Below are 17844 nucleotides of genomic sequence, written 5' to 3' on the forward strand. Positions count from 1 at the left end.
TGAAAACTACTTTGACATGTGCCTTCACACTATTCAATTACCTTAATTGCGCTAATCAATGTCAACTTGTACATCATTACTGCAACACAATATTTTATCCCAACAAAGGAATAGAGACAACCAATAGAGAATCTCAAACTGAGAGCATGGCCCACTTGAGCTAAGCAGGCAAGGCCTACATCTTACAAACCAATTTGCGCAAAACTGCTGCCATTCTTCATTCTTCAGTTCTCTCCCGGAAACAGCCCACAGGAATATAGACATTGACGATTGCCAAATCCACCAAGTCACTGTCTCAGCAATAAAATCAGCCCAGACAAGATCCCCATAATGAACAACAGAACGTACTCTGATGATTTTCCAACATTGATTTTGATTAAAACTTAACCCACGAGCTCTTTAATCTCGTCCATACTAGACCAATAATTGATCTCAGATTCCAACATAAAATAAAATGAAAACTGTGGACAAATCTCAGACACGTGAACTCATGGAAGCTGTAAGGCATCTGATAAATGTGTAGGCCCTCCAAGTTCACGGGCACAAAACTAAGAGAAACTCCCCCTCTTCACGAGACTCGTTTTTGTTACTTTTCATGGGTTCACATGACATCTGCAAATTCCTGTCCAAATGCATTCCAAACTCCATTCTTGCTTATATATAGAACAACCCAAATGATCCTTTTCTCTATCAGGGTTCTGCTTCTCCACTGCTAAAGCTTCACCTCATGCTCAATCCCTATCTTTCTAGGGCACCCATGGTCACAATTGAGGTGCTCTTGCTTGTCTCCTTATGCATGGTCCTCTCCTGCAATGCAGCGAGGCCTGTGAAGGACAGCCCAAACCTAAATCTCACAAATATGAAAAACCCTAATGTTAGAAATATCACTGCCCAAAAGCTTAGAAATGGGACAATTGGCCCAAACTATGAACCCTCTTCTTGGGGCACTTTTGTGGAGTCCTTGCAATTCATGATTCCTCAAAACTATGCCCGACTCAAGGTTGGAGAGCTCCCTTTGGTGTGGGATTGGAAAGTAGAAAGCTATGCTCAATGGTGGGCAGAGCAGAGAAAAGTGGATTGCAATATGACACATTCTCATGGGCCGTATGGTGAGAACATCTTTTGGGGCAGTGGACAATCATGGACTCCTCTTGATGCAGTACGCTTTTGGGTAGAGGAAAAGCAGTATTATTCATATGATACTAATAGTTGTGAAGTGGGGCAGATGTGTGGGCATTATACTCAGGTCGTCTGGAGGTACTCGCGTAGCATTGGATGTGCTCGTGTTGTTTGTAACAATGGCGACGTTTTTATGACCTGCAACTACGATCCTCCAGGGAATTACATTGGAGAAAAACCCTATTAGTTAGGGTTCTTTGTACATTTTTTGGGAAATGTTGGTTACTGCCCCTTGAAATATGTTCAATAGGGTAGGATTTAACAATGAGTGGCCTTCGAGGAGCTCAGTTCGACTCCCATGGCTGCCTAGAGTAGTGGGTTTTGGTGAAACCAGTGGGTATGCATTGTTTTTAATGTGGACCACTGGTTTTGCCACGCCTTCGTTCCATGTGTACGATTATTTAGTTGAACTATCAAGATAACTCCTCGTGTCTCGCTATAGAATCAGCGCCTCCTTAATTTATTGTTTAAGCCCTATTAATAATACTTGTATGGTACTTAAAGTTACTATGATGTTTGAGTACATTAACATTATGAAATTGTCAATAAATGTGAATCTCTTACTTTTATTTTAGGATATTTGATTAATAAAAAAGTATGGGAGTAGTTAAAGTAAGGTGCCATGGGTATTAATGATGGAAAGATAAGAGGAAGGGTTTGAAGTACATTACTATTATGATCTTGTAGATAATTGGTCTAAAGAGTCTCATGACTAATATTTTTTAATTTTTCTATGTTTTTAGACTTGAGGTCATTATCTATTGTCTTGCTTTTTTAACGTATCTCAATATTATGAAATTGTAGAAAAATGAGTCTTTTATTTATTTTTCAGAGTAATTCTTTATGCAAATTAATAGAAGAATAAATTGAAGCACCTTTTTGGTATTAATTATAATAAAAAAGATACGGAAGAACTAATATAAGTATGTTAACGATCTTGTAGACTAGGCTAAAGGAAAGTTGGCCTAAATTTCCACATGACTAACCTTAACTTATTTATATTTCTAGACTTGAGGCCACTATCAGTTGTAAGGCTTCTCTATGTATCAAAATATAGTTGAAGGTTTATGGATAAATGCATGAAGCAAACATTACCACCAGAAACTTGGCACTCCTGGTGAGACAATTGGTGATCCTAGATATATATGAGATCCTGTGTTTGTAATTATACAAGCTAGACATCACTTAGAGACATACGATGCATAATTGGTAATCCCAGATATATATAAGATCCTATGTTTATAATTATACAAGCTAGACATCACTTAGAGACATAAGATGCATAAAAGTGTTTGTTGATCTAAAGTTTAAGAGTATAGACAACCAAACCTTCTAGGCTCAAAATAATCTTTTTAAAAGAGAAATTCATGATGCTTTTCACACATACCATCACTTACCTTTCATTTTTTGCAGCCTCAAGATACCTTATATAACTTAGTTGAGGAAATGTTTGAAGTCCAAAATATCAATCTGAAGTCTAAAGGAGTTACATTTGGAATCCTCAAGTTTCATGTGTAACTTCTAGCACTTTCCTTCATACTCATATTTGGGATAAAACCACTTAAATCTTATGGAAAAGAACTTGGGAATTGGCCTCAAATTCATGGTATTTATACTATTGATTCCATGATTTTAAGTTCATGAACCTTACAACTAATACATGTTTTTGAGTCATTTTGTTGAACAATCACATGGATACTAAATGAATGAAATGTCAACATGTTTTTATGGATAAATGGTGATTAATGATTTGTATTTTACATAGTTATAAATATGCTAAAATCTTTGTATGTTTACATTGATGGATGCATATGTTTGAGGAAGTTCAAGGATGTTGAGATGGAATAAGCCCATCACAAGATGTGGTAGATACTTTAAAGAGGTCATGAACAATAGAGAAGGAATGAATTAGGATTGTTATGGTGAACAATTGTTGTAACCACATAAAAATCATTGGATTAGTTAGAAGAATAATTATATTCCTATTTACTTACCACGTCTGATGATAGAACACATATAAAAAAGTTATAATGTGAAGTAAATGCTAAGGGTAAGTACACCAAGATGGTGGAAAAAGGGAGTTACCAGTGGCCACTTTTATTTTATGAAATCACATAAATGTGAACTTCAAAGAGAAATTAAAGGATGCACTCAAAATTAGGAGATAAAAAGAATAAGAATGGTAGTTTTGTGAATCTAATTTATTTGAAAATTTGAAATTATACATATACACATGTACATATGTACATGTAAATATATATATGCACATAAACTTATACACATGTTTAAACACATGCCTGCATGTTATCTATCTATCTACATATAACTATTCTATAGTTTTTCTATTATGCAAAACTTTTCTTATTTTAAACTTTTTTCCAAATTTAAAGTAAAACAGATTAAAACAATTCAAATTTATTGCTAGACACAATGCAATAACTATGCTTTGCACCCCAACATTCTGAAATACTCTTCCTGACTGCTCTAAAATGAAGTCTAAAAATACAGCTCAAACACTAGAGAAAACTATTTAAGGTGCCCTATAAATGCGCTTAAAATATTCTGAAAAGCGCACTATGAAATACAATTAAAACACTCTGAAATGGAGGTTTGATTTTAAACCACTCTCTGCGCATTCAATCCTTACTGTTGAAACACCATCCATCAATACGTTTGACAGAAAACTGGAGCCACGTTACGCAATTCTTAAGAAATGCGGAATATAACAAATCGACTTGTAACAGCAGAAATTATGAGCAAATAAAGCAGTGTAGCAGTTTAGAGCATTGAATCAGTGGACAGAAATTAATCAGTACATCATTTAAGAATGGGTAGCATGTGCAAAAATAAAGTACAATGTCGGTAGTTATTGCTGTTTCCACTTGCACTGAACCCCATATCTATCTTTCTGTGGATGCCTTTATCATTCGCACCATATGCGCATTATGCAACTTTTGAGAAACCTTTTGGAATGAAAAGCAAACAGACAAGCGCCCACCAAGCTTCTGGCCATTTAACAATGCTATATGACTCAGTTGCTTTCACTTTTCCTGCGTGATTGCTAGGTGTTACAATGATACTAATGCTGGCTGAAAGTCTTTTGCAGAGGATTACTATTATATATATATATATATTTTAAGAGGCCCCGAGCAACACATTCGGATGATGAGTGGAAGTCTTTTGTAGAGGAGTTAATAAATTTCAGTCAAACTCAAACTAACCACCACTAAAATCAACAGGTGGACAAAGAGTTGGGAAGCCATGGACAGTGGTAAGCAAAGTAATGGGATGAGTTAAATATCACATACTAAAGCTTGATTTCTAGGTTAAAAGTGTTAAAAAGTCAAAGTTGACTTATTTTTTCCTTAGCATATGATGTTTAAGGGTGGCGCAATTGAACTATAGAAGAGGAAAATCCCATAAATGATTGATTAAGAAAAATGAATTTCATAAGCATAACCAGCATAGAAAAGGCCGGTATATGGTTTATACTATGCAATTGCAACTACAAATGCCATGGTAAGGTTCATTGACCATACAACGAACTGAGTTCTTATGTGGAGACTGACTAGGGTTAATAGTTCTTCCTTATCAAGGTGGAGGCTTATGTTTTAACACTACTACTATTAGCAAATAATGCATCTTCAAGTTTTGTGTTAGGAGAGGAAACATACATTTTATTGTTTGCAACAATTTCATTGTTAAAATGGAGTTTCAGGTCATTCCTAAACTTTTCTAATTGGTAGCTCATGTTTTTGCTAGTTTTTGTTTTTATGTTTATTAGTCTCCTTTACAAATAAAAAAAAATGAATAGAGTAATATTTGTTATGGATTTCTAGTGTTTTTGTGGGTATGTGGTATTGTTGAAAGCACTCCATAAATTTGATCTTTGCAACCATCTTTTGCAAACAAATCTAACTATAAATGTTTTCTTTATCACTACTTAAGCTTTTTATAAATAAATTCATAGTTAGGACTTTGAAAACTTTACTTTTTTCATAAGTTAATCACCACTAGGAATTTGAAAAAAAAGCCTCATGCATATATAAAAGGCAATGAATTATTACATCACAAAATGTAAAATTTATCATTAGAAACAATGATCCATACCTATATTAAAAAATAATATGAAAAAGGTACAAATCTTTCACATGGAAGAGAAACATAATCTTCCTGCTTTCCACAAAAATTGGCTTGGAAAAAGTAAGCCACACAATATTCATTTGAAACATTCAAAATGTTGCCTTCTTTCTAAAAGAAGAAATAATATACTTAGGAATCAAAGGTTTAATGGCCTATATATAGAAACATTTATTTCCAAATTACTACATTTGAGGTGTATCGACCTAAATAGAAAAAAAAACCAATTCATAGAAAGGAACAGAAGGATCATAATGACATTAAAAAAAGCCTAGATACTAATGTCAAATAGCAATTGGTTGTACAAAGAAGCATAGATTTTACCTTATCTAATTTCAATTAGACTACAATCTTTACTATTGTTTCAACCTTGAATATAATTTTGATAATTATTACGATCCACAAATATGATCACCATGCAAGGAGAATTAGAGAACTCACATTAAGATAATTATTTATCTCTATGAATCACCCAAGTAGATAATGTCATGTAGTTCACAATCAATTCACTAGAAACATAAATATAAAATGTTGTCTTAAAAAGTGACTTCTTCCTAGTGAAATACTTGTAGCCTATATTGAATCGATGTGTTGTCTTAATTAAATATTTGTCACCACTTGATAAATTTTGGTTCACATCTCAAATTAAGAGCCCATGGCTAGTGTGGAAGATCATTTATTATAGTTAATGTTCTGAATTTTTATGGTTCTTAATGTTTCAAGTTCAACCATATTTACCATGGATATCATGATAGACATAAAAATTCTAAACTCTTTCATTACAAAGACACAATCTACTTTATTTTCATTTGGAGGAGGGTTTTTGCTACCATATTTTCTCCATTTTTCATTTTTATGAGAGTTTATTTTTTTCATAGATATCTCATTAGACCTAGTTGTTAGGATACAATTTCTTTTTAGCCACCTTGGTCATGCTTAAGGTGGGTAGTAAATATTTCTAGATAATCTTCTAGCTAAGCTTGATTAGGTATATATCTTTACATAGTTATAGATGCTCTAACTTTCATGCCATTTTTATAGTCAACATATCATGTTCTAGATGGTAGTTATTTGTCCTTCTTGAACTATCAATAGAATCACGTATAGTAACTTTATGTCATCACGAAATATTCATACACTTTCTAATTCAATGTTGTGCCATTATAATTTTGTTTTCATTTACTTATAATTATGAGAATGTCTAAGCTTGACATAGTCAAGTCAATTAATATCAACACTATATTAAGTAGATATTCATTTGTAACAAAAATTTGTTGACCCCTCTAAAAACCATCTTAAAGATGTAATCTATGTCTCATAACAATATAAATATACTAAATTTTGAAAATTTTAATTCTTTAATAATATTTTAATCTATTTAAATATCTCAAATATTGTATATTAAATATGTGAGAAAATAATATTTAAAAAAAAAAACACACCACAATCTATTATTATTATTAAATATTACTGAATAGAGTTTAACCACTAAATAATTTTGATAGCTCGACTCCTCTATAATAGATTTCCTTTTATGCAGCATCAAAACTAAACAATTCACAAGTATATGAGCATGTTTGTTGGATTGTTTCTGTTGGTGCAGACTGTAGAGATTTGGCAACTTCACTTTTGTTAGCCCCGTGAACGATATTGATGTAAACGATGTCGTCTCAAATATAAAATGGAATCACAGGCCGCATAACACAAAAACACACTTTTGCTTTTACTAGTCCTGAATGAAAATAACAGGAGCAAAGTAAGAAGGATAAGCCGGCCAATTATATCCCTCCCCTCACCTTATCTCCGTTGAAACAAAAATAATTTAATAATAATAAAGAGCAACACCAATCTACACCAGAGAAAGACATATACATTAACGCTCAGAATTTTAGAATTATACACATCTTCTAAAAAGTTCACGTGCATTGTTTCACGCAATAATGAAAGATGTCCCCAGTATCAACGCAAGGCCGGCCAAGCTCTTCCACACATATATAAATTCAAACGTCCGAGACAAGAAGGAACTCATGGGTTCACGGGATCTAGCTATTTTGTATGTTAGCATATGCGCCCGAACGTAAAGAAGTCCACATATTCACCAATAAACTGGCTATAAAAGACAGAGATATTAGAAGCCTTTTAACAGGCTAGAGAAGCTGCTGAGTAATCAAGTCATTTACCACCATTTTTAAATATCACGCAGAAGAAATTAAGTTTAGAAAATATAAGTCAGCTTTGATTACTTAGCACATTTAGTCTAGAAATTAAATCTTGGATGAGCCTATACTCCCCACAAACTGTACAGTGGACCAATTTTCGAAAAATCAACAGCATGATAGATTTTTCTGAAAATTTTAGCATTTGATCTTAATATTTGCATAGTTTGTAGTCGAAAACAACAAAAAAAATTAGAAAAAAATCACTAAGTTTTCATGAACCTATAAAAAAAATGACTTTGTTTTGTCTTTAGCGCATTTTGTCTAGAGATTAACCTGTCACTAAAACCTTAGTATGTGATATTTAAACCGTCCGACATGAACAATAAAACTGCCTTTGTAATATAGCTTTTAACCTTGTCATATGACTTTTAACCGGGCTTATAATCACTATGGCAAATGCAAGCAGGCCTCTTTATAAAATTCCACAAAACTTATATAATGGACGCGATGGAGCGCGTTGTAAAAATAACAGCGCTCACAGGGCCTTCATGGAAATGCAGAATGATGCTCGACCAGAAGTAGGGGAGAGGGCGCTGGCATGGGACCGTAAGGTGGAGGCATACGCCCGCTGGTGGGCTGAGCAAAGGAGGGGCAATTGCGATCAGCTCATGCACTCGGGTGGGCCCTGCGACGACAACATTGTCTTGGGCAGTCGCTCAAACTGGACTTCTCTGGATGCTGTTCAGGACTCGCTTAAAGAAAAGTAGTATAATAACTACGAGAGCAATAGTTGTAAGAGTGATGAGATGTGCGGGCACTATACGCAGATTGTTTGGAAGGAAACCCAAGTTTTGGGGTGCGCCAGAGTTGTGTGTGACAGTGGTGATGTTTACATGACATGTAACTATAGTCCTCCTCGGAACTACATTTGACCATAATAATAGAAAACAATAATTCTTCTCTTCCTTCCCTGATTTATAATTTTTTAGCTATCACAATTTAACTGTGTAGTTTTTGTGTCAAATTCATGAAAGATAGATTCATGTGTGAATTACTATTTATGATATAAAGATTAATGAGTCTGATTCTAAAATTACACAGTTAAATTCTGATAACAATATCATAAAAATGAACTGTTTTTTTCCATTCACGAAAACATAGTAATTTTTTTCCAAATTTTTTGTTATTTCGACTACAAACTATACAAATCATGAAGATCAAATGCTATAATTTTCAAAATAAATCCATGATATATTCGATTTTTTGAAAATTAATCAACCATACAATTTGTAAGAGATGCAACTCAGTGGTTTGTTTGTAATAATATTGTATTTGACAGGATTTTAATATGTACAGGTGTGCGTTTGGCAATTGTGTGGGTTTGCATATAGTAACGGTAAAAACGATTATCCGTAACATGACAGTGAGATAGATGTCATGATGGATCTCCCTGCAGAGTGGAAGTCAAAAATTGTTGCTATTACCTTGTCTTGTACGCCTTTATTTCTCGTGCTTGTTCAACAATTATAATGATGTTTTAATACACCGTGGGTCCCTCTCTTCTGTGGTGAATGCTGTGGTCGACATGGAACACAGATTGAAAGACAGCATGGCCCGTGCCATCCCCGTTTTCACTTCACGAATCAAAAGACGAAAAAGGACTTATGGACGACGGAATTTCACGGTGAATAGTGCAAATTTTTGTATTAAAATATTAAAAATATGGTATATAATTTACATAAACGAGAGGTTAAAAAAAAAATTACCTTCGAACATATAAATTTGAATTTACAAAGCATAAAAGATCAGAGCAATCAAATTGTTAAGCTCTTAGTACTTATAAACCAGATTAGGAGAACATACAGGGGAAAGATTCACATTTGTTTGAGGTCTTCACTATCTACAACGGCTTTTTAATCTATGATAACATTTTAAAAAAAATTACATATGGTTCGTTGATTAATAAAATTTATAGGATGATGGAAATGTTTGCTACTATAATCACTAAAAAAAAACAATGAAATGCTCACGTGATAGAGGGATTTATCTATGACGACCTCCAATCACATAAGTATAGTGATGTTCATGTGGTAGAACACTATAATCACGGACACATAAGCACCCCTATTTATAGGCGAAGGAGAAATATGAGAATTTGGGCAATGGTCGAGTTCTTAACTAAAGTTTCCAAATATTGACCAATCTCCAAAGCTACCTTGTTGGCTTGGATTTAAATATAAATAATATAACATTAGAACATATATTATCTCCAAAGTTACCTTGTTGGCTTGGATTTAAATATTAATAATATAACATTAGAACATATATTATCTTTAGCATGTAAGGAAAATTATTTATCTATGATCAAACAAACAAATAAAATCTATATGAAATAATCTTTTTATTTTTCCCAACTTATAATGTAGTCTCCAATTTGAAAGAATGTGATATTGGAGTCTATTTAGTTGGAATTATAGGTCAAACACCTATAAAATATATGCCATTTGAGAGTATAAAAATGTATCATTTTAAGAAATTTGTGTGTAGAATATTATATAGCACAAGGTTGAGCACAAAACTACAAAAATTAATGGTTCCCCATAGACCTTGGAGGAACAATGTAAAGTTGGCACTGTGTAAGAGCACAAAGTTGTGGACCAAAAAGATGCCTCAGTTTGTTTTTTTCTAATCTAAGGTATAGGGTGATTGTGCTATGCTATAGATGCACTATAGCACGATCATGCTATGGTTTGGGAAGCACGACCCTATGGCTCATGAAATTGGTAGTGCAATCATGCTATTTAAAAAAAATGGATTAAGTAGCATGGTTGCACTATTGAAAAGTTTTATTTAAAATAAAACCTGAGAGCCATTTCATATTTCTCTTCGTTTTCTCTCCATGGATTTGGCATTTTTTTCCCCTCTTCCAAGGAGAATGTATGCCATATTATTGCCCATTTTAAACCCCAATTTGCATGAGATATGGCTCCATGACGTCGGAAATCCCAAACCACTCAAAGAGGTATGAATTTTAACTCATGTTTTTGTTAAATTTTGTGCTTTTTAATGATTTAAAAAAAAAATAGTATTTGTTTAAGTGTTAGGAAATATAGAGAATCCACCACCTAATCCACCTATGCAAAATCAACTACCTAATCCACCAAACCCTCCACTGAATTAACTTGAAAACTCTCGAAATGAAGAACAACTACTTCCATGACCTCCACTAGTCAAAATACCTCCTCTAGGAACTGAAGAAGTTTTGTTGAATGAAATTGAAAGAGGGAAAATAGAGATAAAAATAATTATTAAAAGGTTGAATGGTTCGCTTCATAACAATTCAGGTAGGGCATTATTGGCACAATCCCTTGAGACCATTGTGGGTCAAGTAGCATCTATTAGTGGTCAAATAAATCTATGAAATAATAAAAAAGAACAAAAAAGATAAATTATGATGATAAATTGTCACATGAAGATGTAAAAAATATGAAATTAACAAATATGACATGTACACTTTCTTTAATAAGTTTGGAAAACAAAACACATTAAGAACTACAACTAAAATGTTTCTCATCCATTGGTGCATTAGTGAAGGTATTAAAAATAACTTTTGGGACAGATGGTGGATGGTGTTTGATACCCCTCCTTGTAACAATCATGAGGTTCCAAAGTATTTCTTAAACAACTTATCTTGTGAGTTTGTCCTTTGGGAGATCCCCAATTATTTTGATATTCTTCCTTCTAAGGGTTGAGGGGCACTCTGTGATGTTAATGTTGTTAGGAAATATGTTGGAAAGATGCATGTGGAGTATGATACTATTTATTCTATTATGAAGAAACACCTAGAGTTCGACACTCTAGGCACTATTAAAGCTTTGATTTAGAGCTTCATTCATTATGCCTCTCCTTTGATTGTGGATGAGCCCTATCATACTAGTGGTCACATGTGCACATCATGTGGATCTCTATGCACATCTGGCACTTGTAGGAGACTAGATGAAGATTACTCTCTCTCTCTCTCTCTCTCTCTCTCTCTCTCTCTCTCTCTCTCTCTCTCTCTCTCTCTCTCTCTCTCTCTCTCCCCATGTACTATCCCCCTATCTCTCTCTCCCCTACACACACTCTCTCTATCTCTTGATCAGTCCATCTCTCACTCTCTCCATGTACTACCCCTCCTCTCTCTTAGTCCCTCTCACTCTCCATCAATTGATATCTCTCTTTATCCACCAATCATGCTCTCTCCTCCTCTCTTCCTCTCTCTCCCTCTCCTACTTGACTAGTCTCTCTCACACTCTCTCCATGTACTATCCCCCCTCTCTCTTCGTCCTTCTCACTCTCCATTAACTGATATCTACTTTTATTCACTAATCATGCTCTCTCCTACTCTCCATCCTCTCTCTCTCTCTCTCTCTCAATTGATATCTGCTTTCTCTAGCTATCATTCTCTCTCCTACTCTCTCCATCCTATTCTTTCTCTTCATATCCCTCTCTCACACACACGAAATGCTTCCTACCCTTTTCTATGAATCTTATCCCCTACTCTCTCTCTCTCTCTCCATTAGTCACAATCTCTCTTCCTACCCCTTCTTTATATCCTATCCTGATCTCTCCATACTATCTCCTCTCTCTCTCTCTCTCTCTCTCTCTCTCTCTCTCTCTCCATAAATCCCTCTCTCACTTTCTCCATGTATTATCCCTCCCATCCTCTTTGTCTCTCCTACACACAACCTCTCCATCTCTTGATCAGTCCCCCCCCTCTCTCTCGATGTACTATCCCAACTCTCTCTCTTAGTCCCTCTTACTCTCAATCAACTAATATCTCCCTTTGTCCACCAATCATGCTATCTCTCCTCCTCTCTCCATCCTATCTTCTTCCTCTCTCTCCATCTTCTACTTGATCAATCCCTTTATGTACTATACCCCCTCTCTCTCAGTCCCTCTCACTCTCCATCGATTAATATCTCCCTTTGTCCAACAATTGTGCTCTCTCCTACTCTCTCCATCCTATCCACCCCCCCACCCCCCCCCCCCCCCCTCCCCCCTCTCTCTCTCAGTTGATATCTCCCTTTCTCCACCAATCATTCTCTCTCCTACTCTCTCCATCCTATCCTCACTCCCTCTCTCTCACTCTCTCACAATGCTTCCTACCCTTTTATGTGCATATTATCCCCTACTCTCTCTCCAAAAATTAATATGTCCTTCTCTTGATCAATCACTCTCTCTTTCTCTCCATTAATCATCCTCTATTTCTTTCCATCAATTAATCTCTCTCTTCCTACCCCTTCTTTACATCATATCCCATTCTCTCTCTCTCTCTCTCTCTCTCTCTCTCTCTCTCTCTCTCTCTCTCTCTCTCTCTCTCTCTCTCTCTCTCTCTCTCTCCTACTAGATATTTTCTATCCCCTCTCTATAGTCCCATCCCCTACTAGATCTCTCTCCATTCCATGCTTTCCTCTCTTGTAATTCTATGTCCATGACCTTATGCTCTATCTCTTTTTCTATTAGTCAAGCTCTCTCTACATCCTATCCACTCTCTATCTTCTTATTTGGATTTCCTACCTGAACTCTCTCTCTTCCTATCTCCATTCTACCCCCCCTCTCCATCCATCCAATCCACTATCTCTTTCCATCTATCTATCTCTTGATCCTATCCTCTCTCTCTAGCTCTCTCTACATCTTATCCAATCTCTCTCTCTCTCTCTCTCTCTCTCTCTCTCTCTCTCTCTCTCTCTCTCTCTCTCTCTCTCTCTCTCTCTCTCTCTCTATTAGAATATTCCTATCCCCTGCTAGATCTCTCTCCATCCCATGCTTGCCTCTCTTTTTCTTTCTATATCCATGATCCTATGCTCTATCTCTTTTTCTATTAGTCAAGCTCTCTTTACATCCTATCCACTCTCTATCTTCTTATTTGGACATCCTACCTAAAATCTCTCTCTTCTTATCTCCATTCTACCCCCCTCTCTCTCCATCCATACGATCAACTATCTCTTTTCATCTCTCTATCTCCCCACCCTATCCTCTCTCTCTAGCTCTCTCTACATCTTATCTAATCTCTCTCTCTCTCTCTCTCTCTCTCTCTCTCTCTCTCTCTCTCTCTCTCTCTCTCTCTCTCTCTCTCTCTCTCTCTCTCTCTCTCTCCATAATATCCTCTCTCTTCCTATCACCTTCTCTGTCTCCCTTCCTCTCTTTTGGCTATGTTAAATGACCTCAATAGCACATATGCCCTATTATCTAAATAGCATGTGTCTACTATAGTGTGTATGCACTTCATAATGCATTTAAATTCACTAAATCTAAGGGTTGGATATCCATTGGAGATCCAACCCAAAGGTTTGATAATTTCATACTGTCCTCAAACCTGATTTCCAACAAGCATACCAAAAATACATGTATTTTATTGTGTGCTCTCCATCTGGTTTGGTTGTGCTTGAATATGGATAAAATCATGTTACATGATATTGTAGATCTCTATGTTAGCTATGTAACCATATAATTGATTTTGAATGTAGACTATTTTAAGCCTTTAAACTATAAGTTTTTTTCAATTTGTATGTACATTTTTTTTTCTAAAACTAATGTGTAGTATTTGAGGGTTAGATTTTAGATCCTTTGTCCAATTTTGCAACAAGTTAGTTTTTTAGAAAGTAGAATTCATTCTACACACTTTACAAAGAGTAAGTTTTTATTTTTAATTTTCTCTCAATGATTTGTAGTGCAACAGATAGATATTTCACATTTTTGGGATGTGTATACTTACAAAATTCATAAAAAATATATAAATACATTAAAACATTACCCCAAAATTAAGAGATAAACTGCATGGTGTCAACTAACTTATTTTTGGATTGATTATAGAATTTTCAAATAAAAATTAAGATTTTAGGGGGATGACATTTTGCACAATGTTATATTTTTATTGAAAAAATAGAAAAACTTTTTGTGGCCCCCTTTTTGGATGGCCTTAAACTCCACCATTCAAAAATAAAATTAGTAGTTTAGAAATTACAATCAGAGGACTACCACTTTCTTTTAGTCATATTTTAAAATATTTAGTGTAATTATCTTCAAATTATTGTCGAAGTTCAAAGATTACCAATTTCAACAAAAAAGTGGCATCTTATACCCCGCTTTTAGGTACCTTAGTGACAAAAAGACATTATGTGAAGTGAGCCATTTTGGGTTGATCTAGAGAAGCCAAGGATATTTTAAGCCTTTTTCTTAATCAAGAGGAAAATAATGATGATGCAACATAGCATTAAGCATCGAAGATGTCAGTAGTTAAAGAGAGTTTCATTAAAAATCATTTTATAGTTTAGAGCTCTTAAAAGAAGTATTAGGTCCTACACTTTTAGTATTTCAAGAATGAATTTGTATAATGAATATCAAACTAGTGAGATAATTTATGGGAAACTATAGATGAAATTATTTAATAAGATTCCATAATTGATTACCCAGATTGAATATAACCTACGATCTAGAGGTTTTGTATTTTGGAGAAATAAGGAAATAGTGATATTCAAGTTATGAAATCCATAAACCATTGCTCTATTTACTAGAATAAATATTTCACCATCAAAGTCAAAGTGACTCTTTCTCATTAAAATAATGTGAAAAGTTGAAGGTCAACTCAATGAACAAGTATTTTCTTTCTTAAGGCTTGAGCTTATCTTAGAATCAAAGAATGCACAAAAGTTTTAAGAAAACCAAATGGAAGACCACAAAAGTTGACAACCCAACCTACTCATTTACCTTTAACTAAAAACTTTTCATAGATAAATAAATAATAAACTTTATTATGGACCTCACTCTATATCTAGTTCAAACACAAATATATTGAATGCATGGTTGAAGAAACACAGATAATCCATATAATATATTTTAACTACAATAGTTCATAAGAATTTGTAAATTATTTTGTTGTGGAAAGATGAGGTTCATTAAGATAAGATTATTTTTTAAATATTGGTTTAGTTTTTTTAGTTTTGTTTACTATGTATGATTGGAATAGACATAGTCCAAACTGATGCCAATCCAATGGGTTCTAAAGTTATTTTAGAAAAAAAAATGATAGGATAAAATATCATATAGAAATCAACCCCACATTTAAATGTATCAAAAATAAAATTTTACCAATGTTACATGCTTAGTTTTCCATACATCTAAATGATTTGAAAAAATGTCTTTTGTAGATGTGTTATCATTAGTTGTAATGGGATTATAATTCTATCACATGTTCATCAAATAATTCTTACATTCAAAAGAATCGGTGTATTAAAGGAACTATCTAACAATATATTTTTTCTTGAAATTTCTTTTAAACCAATTTAAAGATAGAACAAACAATTCAATAATAATTTTTATTTAATATAATAATGAAAACTCTACCTCATTATTGGTAAGAAAAAGTAGTTGAAACTACTTATGGGGGAACTTTAACACTAGGAACTTTTTTTTATACCAGAAAGTAGCTCTACATAATGGTGTCACACTAATCTATGGAATAGGGTGTCATGATAGATTGAGATCCTTAGCCTAGACATGAATTAAGGTCCCATGTACTATGAAACCCCAAAATAAAATCCATAAAATGTGACACCATTCAAAATGGTCCCCATTATAAAAGAGGTTGTTTTTAAAAGAATCATTAAATTTGTTTTTGAAATTAACAAGTAGCCAAAATGTGGGTTGGCCCATAATAGAAAAGAACAACTATATGAAGATCTATTGATATTCATGACCACATGATTACCCCACCCCCTTTCAAAATTAAAAAAAACCACCCATAAGCATTATAGTGAAGTAAATACTACCATAAGCATTGATAGTCTTAACAATATACATAAACATGGCCATCGGATAAATATTGGTCCTACTATAAGTCTAGAGATAAAAACCAAAGGGGGCTCAAAGGCTTAGGGGATAACAAAGTGGCACAATAATAATAATAATAATAAGCACACCAGCAGGAAAACTATCACTAGTTCCTCGTATTTTTTAGTAGAAGATGAAGCAAGTTATTAGTCAAGCAGCCATACATGGCACGATTTATCTCTACCTCCTTATCAGTAGTCCCCTAGTCTTTGTTGGTTTATATTAGGTAGAGCATAGTGGCCATCAAGTGCATGATGCGAATGAGAAATTAGTGAGCGTATCAAACTTTTCCTTTAGGTTCTCATTTTGTTTAACTGAATCCATAATGGACTTTTCTAGTTTCTCCACCACATGGTTCCCCTACCCTATATTCTCATTGTTAGCCTTACTTTCTTCCTCCTTAGTGTGGTTTCCCCCCTATGCCATGCCCTTAGCCTCCTTTTCACCCCTAGTGCTTTCCTTCTAGGCTTGGCTACTTAGAGTGCCCATCTTAACAAGTGAGGTGACCATGCCATGCTCGATATTCTACGACTTTCTAGAATCTAGAGTAATAGTTTTAAACATGTTTGAAACCTTAGAGGGAAAAGTGTTGGCTTCCTCCATATCTTTAATTTTATCCTCACTTTTTATTTCTTCTTCTTCATGTTCCTTTTAGTTCCTTCTACTGGCCTTACATTTGGGAAGAGGCCCATACTTTTTCCTAGAGCTATCTAGTTTAGGTATGGTAGGGTTGGTCGAGGGTTTTTTTCTCTCTTAACCTCTTGCTTGATCAGTTTGGGTCCTTACTTATGGTTCCATTTTTTTCAACTTCCAGGACTTCAATTTTGTCTTCCTTAATTTTCTTTTCCATGGTTTTGGGGTTTTCTTTGGAGATGGGTTTAGTGGGGGGAGACCAGCTTTGGGCAGTTATTTTCAAAGGAGGACTAATGCTCAAAATTTGAGTGTGGAGGAATTTATAAAATTTAAAAAGACTGGACATCAAGGCTTGATTGTAGAATGTATAATTTTTTCCCTCCTCACACCTTTTCCTTATATTCCAAATGCAATCCTCTATAGAGTGTAACCATATAAAAGGAAAAGAAATGCATTCTTTGTTTTAGAAATTGTTTTGAATAGGGAAATGGTAGTAATAGAAAACCTTAACTCTTTCCTCCAGGGTAACATAATACATGATAACATAACACACCATATTCCATGGTTCTAGAAGCTTCTTGTGAGAAAAAACTACATCATAAGCATACTGGGGCTTTGTCAGAGTGGAATAAACTCCTAAGAATAGCTTAATCTTAAACTCTAGACTACTTCCTTGAATTCCCTTTCAAAGAGAGGCCATTGGAATTGGATATTAGTTCTTCTTTGATCTCAAAAAGGCCCCATTGATGGTGACCTAGTGCTTCTTCCAAGAGTCATCAAATTCTATGTAACCATTTCATCATGACCCTCAATACTTTCCATAAACAAAATAAATCCACCCTTTTTTTTAGATAGGACCATG

The 17844-nt window shown here is 34.4% G+C and overlaps 1 protein-coding gene across 1 annotated transcript; it reads left to right on the forward strand.

The window, feature by feature from the left end:
* The first annotated feature begins 572 nt into the window (after nucleotides 1-572).
* LOC149557711 (pathogenesis-related protein PR-1-like) lies at nucleotides 573-1686 on the forward strand. The gene has a single exon (XM_089832265.1). It carries the CDS (start codon nucleotides 728-730, stop codon nucleotides 1364-1366), a length of 639 nt encoding a protein of 212 aa, XP_089688391.1. The 5' UTR covers nucleotides 573-727; the 3' UTR covers nucleotides 1367-1686.
* Nucleotides 1687-17844: the final 16158 nt, after the last annotated feature.

The sequence above is a fragment of the Cupressus sempervirens genome, chromosome 5, assembly GCF_028749045.1.
Source record: "Cupressus sempervirens isolate cs-2001-9-10 chromosome 5, ASM2874904v1, whole genome shotgun sequence".
Lineage (NCBI taxonomy): Eukaryota > Viridiplantae > Streptophyta > Pinopsida > Cupressales > Cupressaceae > Cupressus > Cupressus sempervirens.

Coding starts and splice junctions, on each gene's coding strand:
- LOC149557711 (XM_089832265.1), top strand. CDS start 728: ATGCTCAATCCCTATCTTTCTAGGGCACCCATGGTCACAATTGAGGTG.